Source organism: Centruroides vittatus, unplaced genomic scaffold, assembly GCF_030686945.1.
Source record: "Centruroides vittatus isolate TY-2023 unplaced genomic scaffold, ASM3068694v2 contig_979, whole genome shotgun sequence".
In the NCBI taxonomy this organism is placed as follows: domain Eukaryota; kingdom Metazoa; phylum Arthropoda; class Arachnida; order Scorpiones; family Buthidae; genus Centruroides; species Centruroides vittatus.
In genome coordinates, this window is record NW_027122650.1 from 1,109,379 (window position 1) to 1,122,529 (window position 13,151).

Genomic DNA, 13,151 nt, shown 5'->3' on the forward strand with positions numbered 1-13,151 from the left:
ATCACATTCTGATACCTAACTTAGTTTAGAAAATAACAGGATAAATGCATAACCATAAAGAAATACCATGAATGAAATATAATGTCATAAATGATATCAAAGAATATCCAATTATATTTAGAGAAGATTGTCTAGTTGAAATCTTAAGATATATATACTCTGCATATAAACAGATGATTATAAACATCAACAGGAGAAAAAATACACAGTTATGATAAATAATTGTCATTTTAATGTGCATTTCAAATATATTTTTATGCTAATTTTAATCTGTTTGGTTAAGATGAAGTTAAAATGAAAGTATAGAATTAATTTCCATATATATATATCATTAGGCAAAGGAAAAGCATTACAAAAACCAGATAATACTTGAAGAAGGAGAAAACATGACTATGGAAGAAATTGAAAGGTGAATGTAATAGTAGAAGATAAAAAAATAATCAAAACTCATTCTTTCATGTTTATTTTGTCAACATGAAAAAAAGAAAGATATCTGCTTATCTAAAATATACTAGGTATTTTCTAGGAGCTCTACAAGATAAGTTTTCTGTTTTAGCTTGACACAAAAACACAGATGTGGTGACCTGCTTCTAATGTTCTGTCTAAAACAGTTTAAAACCTGCAGGTTCAGGAGAGAATGTGCACCATCATAATCAACAAAAATGTCAGGAAACATTTAAATCACCCCATGTGTGGCCAGTGACCTATAAACTCCAGCAACCTGTTAAAACATGCAAATGTGTGGATGCAGGACACATGTTCATGTTTTGAAACTGTGTCCAGGACATGGAGTTCATATATATTAAATGCCCATCTTAAAAAAGTTGTCAGAGATCAATGCAAATTGACAACAATCAGAAACTTGATTGACATTAGCACAACCATTAGTCCATAAACTTTACATGGTGAATTTTGAACTTGAATATCTCTTCCCTTGGATCAAATTTCAAAATTTTGGCTTTGTCATAACATTGGTCTTGCCAAGTTGTACATATTTGCAAAAAATCATGTTTAATGGTTGTGTAATTGCTTTAAACTTTGATCACAGACACTTTTTGACTTATGCATTGCTCCACTCAATTATGAAAAGGGTAGCATAAGACAATCATTTGTAACATGGATGATGATGTCTTTCAGATACATAAAATTATTATTTTATTCATTTAAAACCGTATTATTCTCTATAGCTTTTCATTTTTTTTATCTACTACTGTTACGATGTTTCGTGACTTTCTAAAAGTGTTATGTCTTTATTATTATTCATGTTTTCTAATTATTTTGATTATTGCATATTGATAGTGTATTGTTCAATAATAATAATTCAGAATAACTGATAATTGAAATACAATATAAAATAAACATATCAACAATATATCTTATAATCAGTTTTATCTTTTATGCTTCAAACAGATATATACAAATATTAAGTTTTAATATAAAATCAGTAAATAATATAATTCTGATTAATGCAGTAAATTGTCATTATAATATAAATTTTGAAATACTTTTTACATTCTAATTTAGCAGAATCTACCATTGAATTCTGTTAATTCCCTAAAAATCTCATTCTTAATACAACTGTAAATCTGAATACAAATATAAATTAGTTTTGAATACCAAATTTTCTTATTAGTTTAACTGAAATTTTTAAAATTATAATAAATAATAATTCTATTATTAATTATTATAATAGAATATTCTTAATGTAGTTTTTTAACTGGCATTGTTTTATGATTTATAAAAAAAATTGTACCATGATGATTTTGAATTAGCAATATTTTATAACTAAGATTTAAAATTGGAGATAGAGATATTTATTTGTGTTAAAAATAATATAGATTCTATATTTTTTATGTTTATAATAATGCTCACAGAATTTTTTGTCATAAAAAAATGAAATTATGTAAGAATTAAGATATTTTTCCCTATGTTACTGATGTGCATATTTAATTATGTTAAAGCTGAAAAAATATAAATTATTATAAAAAAATTTTTTTTCATTGATTTCATTATTTTAGCTACTTTGGTTTTGATCAGTTATCAAAATATTAATATTAATAAATAATTTTACACTAAGAAAAAAAATTATGATTATAATAATAATAATAAAGTAATTCATAGAACTGGTATTTTAACTATCTAATAAATTTAGCTTTTCTCAGTATCATCATCTGTGCTAGAAAATTTAAGTTTGTTGTTTTATTAAAAATATTAAAATTCATTTATAAAAAAAACATTTGGAATTTGTTTAGCCTACTAGCAAAATATCGATTCCATCTTCCTCCTGTTCTCTAAGGTATTAATGACACAAGATATGAAGTGGAAGATGATGATGTCAGCAGTCCATATTTTAATTCTTCTCCTTTGGATAGCACGTTAATATCGGTTTTAGAGTTCAACAAATTTGAAAATCATGTTCAGAATAAACCAGATATTTGTGATTTAGAAAAGAAAGAGAGTGATTCAAACAATGTTCAGGTTTTAAAATCACTTGGTAGTAGTAGTCCCTATTTTTCTCGAAAACAATTGATTGAAGTTCCTCAGTTCCTGAAAATGTGGAAGATGAAACAGAAATGGACTCCACCAAAATCTCCATTTAATCTCATTCAAGAAAGTCTCTATCACGACCCATGGAAGTTATTAGTGGCAACTATATTTCATCACCGTACCACAGGTAATAGTTTAAAACTAATTAAGATAGGTTGTGAAAAATTCTTTATTCATGTTAATAATTAATTCTATAGGTAAAGCAGCAGCACCAGTACTTTGGAAATTTTTAGAACATTTCCCAACTCCAGAAGATACATGTAAAGCTGATTGGAAAGAAATAGCTAAATTATTGCTACCATTGGGCCTTCATGAAAAACGTGCAAAAATCATCATCAGATTTTCAGGTAAAATTCTAGATACTACTGTTTTCATAAGTAAATATTATAAAAATGTTGTTTATTGTAATATTAATTAATAATATTTAAGATTTAAATCATATTATTAAATTCTTTTGATTATAAGCCAAGCTAATCAATTTGTCTAATAGTTAGCCAAACCTTTCAAAATATGGTAAGTGTTCTTACAATTCAAAGCAATAGAAATGAAATCATTTTAGATCACCAAAACCTTCTGATTTAATTGTTTAATAGAAAAAAAAATACATTTTATAACGAATATATTAATAATAATTAATGACATTATTAAAACCATAAATTTGCTTACATTGTAATATTTTTGTTCATGTTACTTTAATCCAGAATTGAATGCAGTTACTAATGTCCTTGAAGATGAAAAACAAAACGTTTTATATAAGACATTCAAATTAAACTTGAATTCATCTGTTAAAGTGTTCAAATAAAAATCTTGCATGCATTATCCTATGGTATATATTTCATATATAACATCTGTATGATTATAATTGGTTTTTTTTATCATATTGGGACCTTGAATAAGTTCTCGCTGTTTTTTCGTAAAAATTAATGCTTTATTTTAAAAAAGTCATAAAAAACATGTCACTGAAAGTATTGTCCATTGCTAGCCACTACTTTTTCCCATTGTTCTGGCAGCATTCGAATTCCATGTTGGAAAAATGACACGTCTTTTGAGGCTATCCAAGAATCGACCCAATTTTTGGCATCTTCGTAAGAATGGAAGTGCTGCTCAGCCAGGCCACGTGCTATCAATCGAAACAAGTGATAATCAGAAGGGGCAATGTCTGGTGAATACGGCGGGTGGGGTAGGACTTCCCATTTAAGCGTTTCCAAGTAGATTTTCACTGGTTGTGCAACATGTGGCCGAGCATTGTCATGTTGTAAAATCACTTTGTCGTGTCTCTGCTTGTATAGTGGCCATTTTTCCTTCAGTGCTTGGCTCAAATGCATCAATTGTAGTCGATAGCAATCTCCTGTGATGGTTTCATTTGGTTTGAGCAGCTCATAATAAACTAAACACCTAGCTGATCCCACCAAATGCAGAGCAGAAGCTTTGAACCATGGATATTTGGCTTTGCCGATGATGTTGATGCATGGCTAGGCTTACCCCACAATTTTCTACGCTTAGGGTTATCGTAGTGAATCCACTTTTCATCCCCAGTCACAATACAATGCAGAAAACCTTTCCTTTTCTGCCATTGAAGCAGCTGTTCACACGTGAAAAGACGCCATTCGACGTCTCTCGGCTTCAACTCATACAGCACCCAATGTCCTTGCTTTTGAATCATTCCTAATCCTTTCAAATGTTTCAAAACTGTTGTGTGATCAACTCCTAATGATTCTGCAAGTTCAGCTAGCATCTGACATGAGTCTTCATGAAGTAATGTCTCCAATTCCTCGTCTTCAAACTTTTTCGGTGCACCAGAACGTTTTTTTATCTTCAACATCAAAATCATTATTTTTGAAGCGTCTAAACCAATCTCTGCATGTTGTTTCTGACAGAGCATGGTCACCGTAAGTCTCAACAAGAATTCTGTGTGCTTCAACTGCAGATTTTTTTTGAATAAAATAGTGCAATAAAATTCCCCGCAAATACTCTTTTTTTGGCACGAAATGCGACATGTTTAATGCCATGAAAAAAAAAGTTGTTTACACTTTGGCAAAATGACATATACTGGTTTTTCAAGATTGCTTATTGTACTTCCTTACAGATGCGTCACCATCTAAAAATACATGCACACAGTTCTGGTAATGCCATCTGTTGGAAAACAGCAAAAACTTATTCAAGGTTCCAATAATATTATTTTTCCAAGATTTTAGCATTTATTTTCAGTTTTCCTGAATTGTGAAATTAATCTAGTCAGTTTTACTATAAGGTTTCATGAATAGCATGAAGTCAATGGTAGGAATATTTTATTTTTCTTTAAGGCCCTTTCTTGAAAATATACTTTATATATACTAATTCAGTTATTTCTCCTATAATATGGTATGTTTGCTCTTAAAAATTAGTGTTATGCAACAGAAAATTTTTATTTACAAAAAAGTATGGTTAAAAGAACATCAAAAAAACTAGTTTTTCAAAGCATTTCAATATTTAAAGCTTTCCTTTCTGTTCAATACTTGGACTTTTATAACTAGGATGATTATTCAATGTTGGGATACTGTATTTAATATTATCATCAAGAAAGTGCATTATGTTGGAAAAACAGTTTGATACATACTTGTACGACCACATACATGCATTCAATTAAGGCAAGAATGGTGAAAAGATATTGGGTATTTTTTCAAGGATCACTATGTTCATCTGTTATTTAATACCACAGTTGCTATGTAAAAAATCACTTATGAGCTAATATGATTTTTAATTTTGTTAATTTTATTCTTCTAACTACCATGTAGAAACAAATTATCATTGAACTCAGTGCAAAGTAGTCAGTGCTGTCACTGTCAACTTGACTTCAGGTGAGATTTGTGTAAGCAGATACATGACTGTTTTCCTTCAGTCTCATGATGTCATGGCTTGTGATATCACTTATGATGTAGCTTTAAAGAACTAATGAACATTTCACCTTTACCCCTCTACAAATTATCACTTGGAAGTGTGTTTTCAAAGTGATGAACATCAGAAATCACAATTGTGTTGCTTACAAGCTTCATGCTACAGCTTTGTATGCTTTTTTGGCAATGAATTAATTAGTAAGCAATATATAAAATATCTATCGTGATGTATACTTTTTATAGTTTCAATAACTTTATGAAATAATTATTATAATCTGAAAACTTTATAATTAGAAATTGGACAGCTTACTTCCAAAGTGACATATCTCCAGAAAATACAAATTTTAAATAATTGCTTTAAAATGTTAAGGTAAAAGCTTAATTATTGGTACAGAGTTTTAATTTAATATTCTGAATATAGATTTAACAGTGTAAAAAATCCTGAGGCAAAGGAAATGATAGCAATAGTACTTCAAATCATGGACTTAACCACTTTGGAACAAAATTGAAGCATTTGAATGGATAATATAATAAAAACAACAAATATATGGTCCAAAACTTAATATATAAAAACAAAAGAGAATATACAAAATAAAATACAAAAACAAAAATGAAAATAACATGAACCTTGTTCATACGAGGGCAAGGTGAAAAGTTCTTGGTCTAGTAGTGAAAAAATGAGTTTTTTATTTTAAAAATGCATTTATTTCTCAATGTAGTCTCTCTTTAGTTCAATACACTTTGTGTCCAACATTTCTCCAATAACTGGATTCTGTCCCTGAAGTCCCATTTGGGAAGGTCTTCAAAATATCCATTTACTGCTGCTATTGTCTCTTCACTTGACCCAAAACGTTTTCTAGCCAAAAATAAAAATTTCTTAAGATTTGGGAATAGATGAAAGTCAGAGGGAGCCAAATCTGGCAATAGGTAGTATGTTTCAACAATTTATACTTCAAATCCCTCAATTTTCCTATTGCCAAAAGTGCCTTTGTGAGCAGGTGCATTGTCCTGATAAAAGAGGATTTTTTTTTTCTTTTGCAAACTAGACCTTTTCTCTCTAATTTTTTTTCATCTAGCTGGTCAAGATGTGTGTAATTGTTTGACCCTTTGACAGGTAGTCAATTAAAAGAATTCCTTTGGAATCCCAAAAAACATTAACCATAACCTTTCCAGCCGATGCAATTGTCTTTGCTTTCTTTGGTGCAGAGCCACCGGTTTCTACCCACTGCTTGGACTGTTGTTTTGACTCGGGTAGTGGTGAACCTATGTTATATCCATCATAACAAATCTGCACAGAAAATTGGTGGATCCTTCTTAAAACAGTGCAAACATTGCTGAGAAAGTCGATTCCTCATTTGTTTGTGATCAGCATTTAACAAATGTGGCACCCATCTTGCACAAAGCTTTCTCATACTGAGTTCTTCGTATAAAATGTGCTGTACTCTTTCTTCTGAGATGCCTACAGCCTTAGCTATCTCATACACCTTTAATCGTCGATCATCTAGAACAGGAGTCGCCAATGTGGTCAATATCGACACCCCCCAGGAGTCAATATAACATTATTGGGGATTGATGAAAAGACTAAAACTTACAATTTTTGAACTGAATATTGATAATCTTGCTAAAGATCATCAAGCTTATCCATCTCATTGATTGTCAGTTACAAAAATTACTATTAACATATATACAATAAATGTAAAATTAAAAGAAATATGTTACAAATAAAAAAAAGCTCTTACTATTTTAACACAAACTTTTTGGTGAGGGTTGATGTGAGGTTTTGAAAAGTTGTAGGGGGATGACAATAAAGTTTGGCGACCCCTGAACTAGAACCATATTGTGTATTTTCTTTGGTAGTTGCAGTTTTTGGCTGTCCTTCACATGAATCATCTTCAATCAATGTACGACCACATTTAAACTCAGCTGCTCATTTTTTTTTACTGTTGATAATGAAGGCACAGACCCTTATACACTTTTACTAACTTTGGATGAATTTCTGTTGACGATAAATCATTCAAAACGAAGAATTTTATGATGGAATAGCATTCAAGTTTATTCATTTTGTCAAAAACACACAAAATGCTTACTTTAAACAGCTGTATAAAACAAACTATTTGTCTGATCAAATTTACATTTGGTATTTACTTTTGCAACAAGTCTGGCAACATAACAAAACAGTCATTTCATTTGTAGCAGTGCTATCTATGGGCTAGGCTGAGAACTTTTCACCTTTCCTACATATGACTGAAGATGATAAAAAATGGTGTTTAAAAAAATATACTAATTCCAAAAGAAAGAAAATAAAAACCTAATGATTACATAAAATTATTAATGAAAATTATATTGTAATTGTTCTGTCACAGTACCTATTTAGAATCAATCACTTTCTAAATAAGAAAACACTTTTTTAAAATGTCACTGCAGTATGCCCATCACTTATTCCCAATTTATTTAAAAGTTTCTTCACATCATCTATCTTTTCCTGCTCAGGTTTATTATCCAATGATAATGAATCAACTGATAGACATGACCATTTTTTTTTACCTCTTTTTACATTTATATGTTTGCACATCCCCAATTATCAGAATATTGACGTTTGCAACAAACATACTTGGAGTTTATTCTGATTACTTTCATCACTTCAAATACTTTAAAATCCATTTTTATCTTAATGTGTGAATGAATTGCAAGTTTCCAATTACCTAGTTACCAGTCTTTACCACAAACATGTACTTGACCTATACACTCAAAAATTTTATTATAGTCTTCTGTAAAAGAAGCAGTTCAGTTTTTCTTAACATTTTTTCTGTTTATTTTTTTGCCATTCCAATGGTGTACGCAACCTCTTTCTAGCATATTGACTAAATACTTTTTGAACTTCTTCAGAAAATGTGGCCATTATTAAAGAAAAATTAAGAAAACAATCAAACACAATAGTACTTGCACTTCAGATAGCAGCCATTACTGTGAAATAGTCATGTGACCATAGTTTGTAATTGGCTGTATGGAAATGCAAAAGTTTAGAAATAAGTAGAAAATGAAAAATGTCACTGGAAACAAAACCAATTTTTTGATATTGTTTTCAACAGAAGAAACACCTGTTTTCAGGGAAAAAATGTTGTAACACTATAGAGAAGCATATTATTGATGTGTTGGTGCCATGAACTAAAAAAAAATAAATAAATAATGGAGATATGTCACTTTGGAAATAAGCTCTTCAACTGTAGCTTTTAGCTGAAATATGTGGCATATGATGCTGCACAGATCATCTCATAACTATTGCACAAAAAGTTCAATATGTTGGATCTGCAAGTTGTAGGCAGGGCCGGATTTACATAAGGGCATTTGGGGCCTGATCCCAGGGCCCCCACAAAACTAAAAAAAAATTATGTTTAAACATAATTTTTTTCTATTACCGCGACAGCCTAGTGTGGCCTAATCCTGAGGGCAACAGGCAGAGAAAACCAAACCCGGGAAAAAACCTATGAAACATCGGAAAATTTCTGGAAAAAATTTCACATAAGTATTTTTCAGTTAAATTAAAATAATTAGTTTTATGCTATAAAATATATGTATGTTTACAATAACCTTATTTTTAAATGAAATTTACAACTTCCTAGTTCAAATCTAATTGAAAGTACAGTATTTTGTGTAAACTTTCTAAATCATCAAATTTGCCTACTCTTAAAGGGGGGACCCCCACTGAATTTGTGCCCAGGGCCCCTGGATTGGTAAATCCGGCCCTGGTTGTAGGGACATAAAATTAATGACCACATGGTTGATGGTCAAACCTATGATGCTCATATGAATTTAATTTGACATTACATCTGACCAGTTTGTTGCAGTATCAACTAGTTTGCATTTGTCTATAAGGCTAAGTGTTTTAAGAGATGAGACTATTTGTAAATGTTACACATATATTTTTAAAATCATACATGACATATAATTGAAAGTATTTCTATTCAAATTAAATTATAATAGCTAAACAAAATTATACACTCATCACCATAAAAATTAGCACACCAAGAAGGATTTGTCATATTGCTGCAAAACTTGGCATGCAGATAAGTCTCAAGCAGATATGGAAATGATTTGAGTTATAGTGTGATGGCTCATTGTATAATGCCAGCAGAGGACATTAAAGTGAGTCCACCTTGGCCTATAAAAAAAAGCATGCAAAAGCATCCTGTCTGTAATTTACCTATTGTAAAGAGCTGCTGTATCACTAGAGATGCAATTACAGTAGAGTCCCATACAACGCGGGGGATTCATCAAGCATTATAGGAAATCATGTTATCGAAACCTGCATTATCACATGATTTATGAAAGTTTAAACCTTGGCCTATAAGTTGTAAAAAAAAAAATGTATACCTCTGATCGACAAAATTCAAGGGTTGTTGCTTGCTTTATTTGCACGTTGTACGAGACTCTACTGTACATTGCAATTGAAGACCATATGAACAACTAACCAAGTTTGAGAGGGAAAGGATCATTGGGTTGAGAGAAGCCAGTTGGTCATCTCAAAAAATGGCCTGCCACCTAACCTGTTCAGTGACAAATCACGATTCTATTTAGGAACAGATGACCATTGTGTTAACATGTGGAGGAATGAGTGAGAACTGTGAGATGGTGTTGGGACCATTGGATGAGAGAGAGTTCTAATCCTGGGTACCATGTTTGTGGATGCCATTGGCAGACAACCAGACGACTATAGCATTGTTTGCCATCTGGAAGCATGTGGTGCCATTATTACAGGCCCCTGTGTCTGTCCATACCATTTTGAGGCACCTGGGTGAGGAACATTTGGTATCACGGTGACCATTACATGTGCTGCCATTGACAGCCACTCACTGTCACCTCCATTTGGAGTATTGCTTCTCCCAATGGGATTGAACTACAACAAAATGGAACCCCAGGTCGTCTATGGAGATGAATCCAGATTCAATTTGGGCACTGATGGTAGCTGTTTTTGTGTCTCGAGGCCCTGTGGTGAACACCTCAATTCTGCCTATGCTTTGGAGTGGCACACAGCCCCCACAGCTGGTGTGATGGTCTGGGGTGTCGTCACAAGTGGCAGCAGATCACCTCTAGTAGTGATCCAAGGGGTCATGACAGCCAAGTGGTATGTTAGTGACACCCTTCAGCCATATGTTGCTTCTCATGGCAAGGCTCCCAAGTGCCATTTTCTAATAGAACAATGCTCAACCACACATAGCAATGCTGTCACAGGACTGCCTCCACCACATTTCCCTAGCCTGCTCGGTTCTCTAATTTGTTATGTCTGGGATCACCTGGTTGGCCAAGTTGAACAGTCTAGGAGTTTGACTGAACCAGAGGACCACTTGTAGCACCAGTATGTCTCCATGCCTGTTTGTATCAAATTGTGTATTCACGCTACAGGTGACCCAACATACTATTAGACTCCTTTCATTTGTAGTTTTTCCTGCAGTAAATGGTCCTTTTGCTTTAATTTTGTAATCACTTATTTATATCACTGTTACACTCGCACATATACAATTTCATTTGTTTCCAACAACTCCTCCTTGGTGTGCTAATTTTTGACATAATATATATATATACATCATATACATACACTCATACACAATTATTAATGTATTTAATAAATTTAATTTAGTTTTTAAATAAAACATAATCTTAATTAAATTTTCTTGCAGATGAATATCTAACCAAAGATTGGACATATCCAATTGAACTTCATGGAATTGGAAAATATGGAAATGATTCTTACAGAATATTTTGCATCAATGAATGGAAAAAGGTTATTTAATAAATATATTTTAAATTTCAGTTTTTATGCATAATTTATTAAATTAATTTTATTATATATACATTTTAGGTGAAACCTACTGATCATATGTTAAATAAATATCACAATTGGTTGAAGCAGACCATTTTCGATTAGGTATTTTAAAATATATTTTAATTAATTTATAGCATGAACACTTTCAGAAATTTTTATTCAAATGTATAAGTATTTGTAAAGTAAATTTATGATTTTTTTAATATAATTTTTTAATATTGTAAAAACATATTACAAGACTAATAAAATAAAGTTATAAATTTTATGTCCTTTTTGTTTTTACTTTTAGTGCACTATTATAAACTATTAATCGAAGCTATTATTAGTAAAATTTGTCAGGATGATAAGTGAATTTGAAAAAATTCACAAAATATAGAAATGCCTTCACAATTTTATTCTTTATCACACATCAGGAACTGTCTTATGGCAGAGTCAACTTTTTTCTGTAGGTGCTTGTCTACCTCAATATGCAAATCATGTTAAAAAGAAAAAATGCATATTGAAGCAGATGAGAGTCGAAAGAAAAAGGTTGATTCTGCCATAAGACTGTTAGTTTCTGAGGTGCAATAAAAGACAAAATCATGAAGATACTTTTAGTGTTCTTCTAAATTTTGTGAATTTTTTTTTTAAACTATAAAACAATAATAGCTTTAAAAAAAGCCTGACTATTTATTAACCAAATATATTAGCGAGGTTGTGCAAAGTTTTCATGAACGTCACGCACTGTTATCTTGTAAGCACCACTTGACGTTCATTTTAGATATGAAAACTTCGGCCCCAACCTCTCTATTAACTGCTAGATTCCACAGCTAAAATTAAACTGATCATTAGCATAATTATGGCCTAAAAGTCTGGCAGTTGTGATAATATTCAGCTATTAAAATTATTATTTATAGTTTTCACACTAACGAAAAATTCATGGAATTCAGTATTACTAAATTCTATACAATTAAGATGACAAATTTTATATTTTTTTTATCTTGTCATAAAAAGTATTAAACATTCAGATTTTTTAAATGCATTCTCAGCTTATACAAAAAGCTAATTAAAAATGGTATTAAAGTTAATTTAGGTTTAATGCAATTATACATACATAAATCTGTATGCATTTGAATAGGTTTCTGTGGGTTTATTCAAACCTGTAAATTTTTTTTTCCAAATTTAATTTTTGTGATATTTTATCTTCTGAGAAACATTTGTGTTAAAAATAAATGTTTGGCTAAATCTGTTTTAGCATCAAAACTAACTTTTAGAATATTTATTTATAAATTAATTCTAAATAAACTCAAATTACTTTTTTTTATTTATATTCTCCATCCTGTGGACACTAAACATGGGCCACTCTGGAAAATTTTTAAAAATTGCCAACTATTTCACCAGTTTTTAATTTTTTTTTATCACTTCAAATAATTTATTACTACCAGTTTTATTTACTAATTAATGCAGGTGCTGGTAGCCTTATCAGAGTCAGGAAAGCAAAAGCAGTCACTTAGAAGTAGGAATCATTTTTCAATAATTTTTTAATGAATAATTCTGAATAACACATTTGATCACAATGGTTAATTAAACAGTATTTCACATGTTCTGTCATATCAAAAATTTTCACTTTAGCTGAGGCATGCTTTATGATTCAATTTTACCCTGAATGTCAAAATGAGCAAACTAGGATTGTTATTTCCACTTCAATAAAAATATCACCAAGTTGCAATTTTGGCACTTTGCAGGACAATCCTTGACTAAGGCAGTGATGCACCCAGAGAGGGTGAAGGGGCTCTGGTACCCCAAAGTAAATGGGGGAAAAACAGGAGTAAATTTTCCAACAATTCTTTACATAAATAAAAAAAAAAGATGAATTTTAATTATGAAGTGTCATGTCTTCTATATTACTTATAAATTAGCACTCACATAAG

At 31.0% G+C, this 13,151-nt stretch overlaps 1 protein-coding gene across 1 annotated transcript; it reads left to right on the forward strand.

The window, feature by feature from the left end:
* Positions 1 to 2,299: 2,299 nt before the first annotated feature.
* Positions 2,300 to 11,451, forward strand: LOC136985782 (methyl-CpG-binding domain protein 4-like). Its single transcript, XM_067283140.1, has 4 exons — positions 2,300 to 2,674; positions 2,745 to 2,894; positions 11,096 to 11,199; positions 11,278 to 11,451. Exons 1-4 carry the CDS (start codon positions 2,554 to 2,556, stop codon positions 11,341 to 11,343), a joined length of 441 nt encoding a protein of 146 aa, XP_067139241.1. The 5' UTR covers positions 2,300 to 2,553; the 3' UTR covers positions 11,344 to 11,451.
* Positions 11,452 to 13,151: the final 1,700 nt, after the last annotated feature.